The 4421-nt window shown below is 39.2% G+C and overlaps 1 protein-coding gene across 1 annotated transcript; it reads right to left on the bottom strand.

The window, feature by feature from the left end:
- Positions 1 to 3142: 3142 nt before the first annotated feature.
- Positions 3143 to 4085, bottom strand: LOC100774791 (olfactory receptor 5AC1-like). Its single transcript, XM_027413329.2, has one exon. It carries the CDS (start codon positions 4083 to 4085, stop codon positions 3168 to 3170), a length of 918 nt encoding a protein of 305 aa, XP_027269130.1. The 3' UTR covers positions 3143 to 3167.
- Positions 4086 to 4421: the final 336 nt, after the last annotated feature.

Genomic DNA, 4421 nt, shown 5'->3' with positions numbered 1-4421 from the left:
CCCGTAACTAAACATTTTAAAATTATCTACTTCTATCATTCAGTGATAGAAGGTAATCATTCCCATTCTAATGAGAAAACGATCATAGAGGAAACATTGGACCAAAGCAAGGCCAGTATCCAATAGGAGTAACACCAGATCCTTCAGTTCCATGTGCAGCCTATAACTTGAAAAGGAAACATCTCAGCTGCAAGAACTTGGAGGCCTCATCTCCACAACCCTGCTGCCTGTGGCACACACAGCCTTTCTGCTGCACCAACTCAATTCTATGTGTGCAGCTTCTCTCAGCAGATGTTCCATGGTTCTGGCACCTTCCACTCCCTGGGGTCTCCAATGCTTGCTTTGCCTTTATAGCGTCACATAGAGTGCTCTCAGAACTTCCTTATATGGATTCAAAACTGGCCACACATTGTCTGGACAAAGATACTTGCCATGACTCCTCCTCAATTTTGCAACTTTCATTCCCTAGAAAGTGGTACCACAGGGCTTATGCTGGCAAGTTCTGCTGCCAGCATTAGAAGTATTCTGTACACTTGCACCACAATTCTATTAGCATTGGTGTTTCCAAGGAAACACTCTGCTAGGCAGTTGCTTTCCAGGCTCAAGAAACTATTTCTTCACTGGGAGCTTAAGCTCTCTTGATTCATTCATATTTGTATTTTTCACAAATCGGAGTCTTTGATGGGTGAGCTTTTTCTCCCCTCTAGGCAACTTTCTTAGTCTCCCAGTGCAGAGAACCAGGTTTTCCTTCAAAGGAACTAATTCCTTTATCAATTAGAGATGCTACATGCATACTACTTGTTGAAAAGTTCAATCTTATTCACACACTTTCCTTACCATAATCCCATTTTTATATCTCTTTTTACTGGCTATTACTCTATCACCCCTCCCGTCTGCCCACCTCTAATTATAAATTTAATTAAGAAAAGTAAAATTTAACCACAACACAACCTGAACACTGTCCTTACTTAAAATTTTTGCTATGGAACATATTAGACCAGTAATTTTCAATTCAGTCCTTTCAATTCAGTCTCAAGCCAGTGTTTAGAGGTACCATGAGATTCTTTACTACAGTATACCCGAGAGACCTCTAGGTCATCCTTACTCACCTCTGTAACATCATGAGGCAGGCTTAAAAGTCCAGTACCTATTCTCTACCTGCTGACATTACAAACTCACATTAAAATGGCTTTATAATGAGACTGATGACTACTGTATATGCCATCCTGGAACCCTCATCCAGTGGCTGATGGAAACAGAGGCAGACACCCACAGCTATACACTGAACTGAACTCTGGAACCCAGTTGTAGGGAGGGAGAAATGAAGACCAAGGGGGTAGGGACCAGGCTGGTGAATCCCACAGAAACAGCTGACCTGAACTAGGGGGAGCACATGGACCCCAGACTGCTGTCTGGGAGGCCATCACGGGACTGATCCAGACCCCTGAAAGTGGATGTCAATGAGGAGGCCTCAGAACCCTATGTGGCCTCTGGTAGTGGATCAGTATTTTTCCCTGATGTAAAAAGGGTCTTCGAGAGCCCATCCCACGTGAAGGGATTGCTCTCTTGGCCTGGACACATGGGGGAGGGCCTAGGCCCCACCCAGGATGATGATGTGGAATTTGGGGAGCCCATAGGGAGGACCCTACCCTTCATGGGGAGCAAAGGAGGGGAGGGAGTTGGTGGGCGGTTGGGGGAGGGGACAAGAGGGAGAAGAGATTGACATGTGAATTTATAATTTTGTAAAAATTAGATTAAAAAAAACAGAAAAAAATGGCTTTTTAAGTTCTGCTTATGGCATTCAGGGTTTCTCTTGCCCAAAGTTTCAAACTATTCTATACTCCTGCTGCAAAGGATTCCCAAAGACCTAAGAACCACAAGGTCAGGACAATCACAGCAATAACACTACCTGGTGCCAATCTTCTGGCTGAGCTACTTTATGTAAAAGGTAAAGCATAGATTATGGTTTGCAGTTCCTGAAGAATACAGTCCCTATGGCCGAGCTTAAAGCAGCAGGCACATTGCATCCACACTCAGGAAGCAGAGCAAAAATGTGAAGTGGGTGGGGCTAAAGGGACCTAAGGCCCGCTTGTGCTGGCCCATCTCCTCAAGCAGGGCTGCACCTCCTAAAAATCCCATAGTCTTCCCAAACAGTGATACCAAATGGGAACTAAGTATCCAATGTGAGAGCCTATGAGACCTTTTCACATTCAACATAACAGTTTTGTTCCTTTTCCTTCAAAAGTTTGTGTACAGTATAGTCATGTGTTCAAATACTCTACATTCTGGATTTTGCAGTTGATGCTGTTCAACTTGTTTCTCTCTTTCTCATATTGTTTCAATATCCAGAGGAATTATAAACAAGAATACTCTTTACTGATGCTGTTGACTTCAGGTGACTCATGACATGAAGCACAGTGCACCTGTTCACCCTACTCCTAATGTCATTCATTTGGAGATGTTGGCTAGAAGATGCCCCCAGATGTCTGATCCAGAGCCAGAGAAACATGTGAAAACAAAAGACAGGCACGGGTAGCAAGAAGACAGACAATTTATAAGAATTTAAAATTGTCTTCTCATGCTCCGTGAAAAAAATGCAATGTTCACTGTTAATACTTTAAGAACTTTAAATGAATGTAACATTAATAGTTATCTCTTTTGGATTACTCATGAATCACAAGAAATATCCCATTTAAGTGCTTGAGTGTTATCCCTTGTCACAAATTGCGTAAAATAATGATTTAACTATGTAATGATAATATAATTACAGATATTTAAATAATTGGAATGTAATTACTTAAGAATTGTTTAAAAGGGGGAAATAGGTTACAGACATCATTTACACAGCCTTTGTTTGCTTTCAAACTTAAAAATAAATTTGAAGATCTTTAACATAGATAATTAATATCAAAGTTTCCAATCTAAAGGAGAAATTGATGAAATAACTTTCAATGAGTATGACTTTCAAAACAACAAATAACAGGATTTAACTTTGAAGTCTTTCTTACATATTTTACAGTCATATTAATCATTCATAGTCTAAATGTTCATTTTTAATGTCACAATACATAAAATTTCAATCATATAAAAAATAAGAATCAAATTTTATTTTGTATTTCAAAAGAAAGAATAGGTAGTAAAACAAACTTTGGATTTTATAATGATTATCATTTTACAACATTTTTCAGAGCACCCAAAACTTCCTTGTTTCTTAAGCTGTAAATAAAAGGGTTTAGCAGAGGAATCACAACTGTGTAGAATAGTGAATATATTTTATCCTGTTGTTTACCTGGTCCAGACCCATGACTTACATACATGAAGAGAAGAGTGCCATAGAACAAAGAGACAGAAAGCAAGTGGGCACTGCAGGTGAAGAAGGCTTTCTGTCTGCCCTTCTTAGACTTCATGTTCACGACAGCAAATAGAACACGGGCATAAGAGACTACAATAGTCACAGAGGTACTGATTTGTATGGAAGAAGCACAGATAAAAATTATCAATGTATTAAGAGATGGATCTGTACAAGAAATTGTATAGAGTGGCAATATTTCACAGTAAAAATGGTCAATTATATTGGACTTACAGAAAGTTAATCTAAATAATAACCCTACATTAAGTCCACAGTTTACAAAGCCAATTATATATGACATACTTATTAACACAGTGCAGAGTCTTTTGGACATCACAACTACATAGTGCAGAGGGTTGCATATTGCTACATAGCGGTCATAGGCCATAGCTACCAGGAGGAAAATTTCTGTGGTTGCACTGATACAAAAAAAGTAATATTGGGCAAAACACTCACCAAGGGTTATGATGTCATTCTTATTTAAAAATGTCATAAGCATTTTTGGGGTCACTGTGGTTGAAATACAGGCATCAGCAAAAGCTAAATTTCCAAGGAAAAGATACATGGGAGTGTGAAGATGGGTGTCCTTCCAGATGAGAAAGATTAAACCAAGGTTGCCCACCATGGTGACGACATAGATGAAGAAGAACACCAGGAACAGGGGGACTTGCAGCTCTGGACGATCTGTTATTCCTCTGAGAACAAATTCAGTCAGCAGAGTCCTGTTTCCTTCCATCACACCCGCTCAAGATTCTCACTACAAACAGAAATGAGACAAAGAAAATATGACCAGTCCTCAAAGAAAAGAGTAGTCCACATCCCTACATGTCAGATGTCCCTTAGTAAACAAGAACAAAGTCTACTGTTTCTGCTTCTGAAGACTTCTAAATAGGAAACCTTTTCGGAACAACTTTGATGTATATGTTTTATAACATGCAGTTACCTGAAAAGTAACTGAGGAGGCTATGGACATTGATTTGCATGGCATTATGCACATTGACCTAAATAACTATAAATTCTGTGCAATTTGTTACATATTCAAATTATGTTTAAGTATATTTATAACATATAA

The sequence above is a fragment of the Cricetulus griseus genome, chromosome 4 (genome assembly GCF_003668045.3).
Source record: "Cricetulus griseus strain 17A/GY chromosome 4, alternate assembly CriGri-PICRH-1.0, whole genome shotgun sequence".
Taxonomy (NCBI): Eukaryota; Metazoa; Chordata; class Mammalia; order Rodentia; family Cricetidae; genus Cricetulus; species Cricetulus griseus.
The sequence above is the reverse complement of the archived record's forward strand: the minus strand, read 5'-3'. Positions and strand labels throughout refer to the sequence as shown.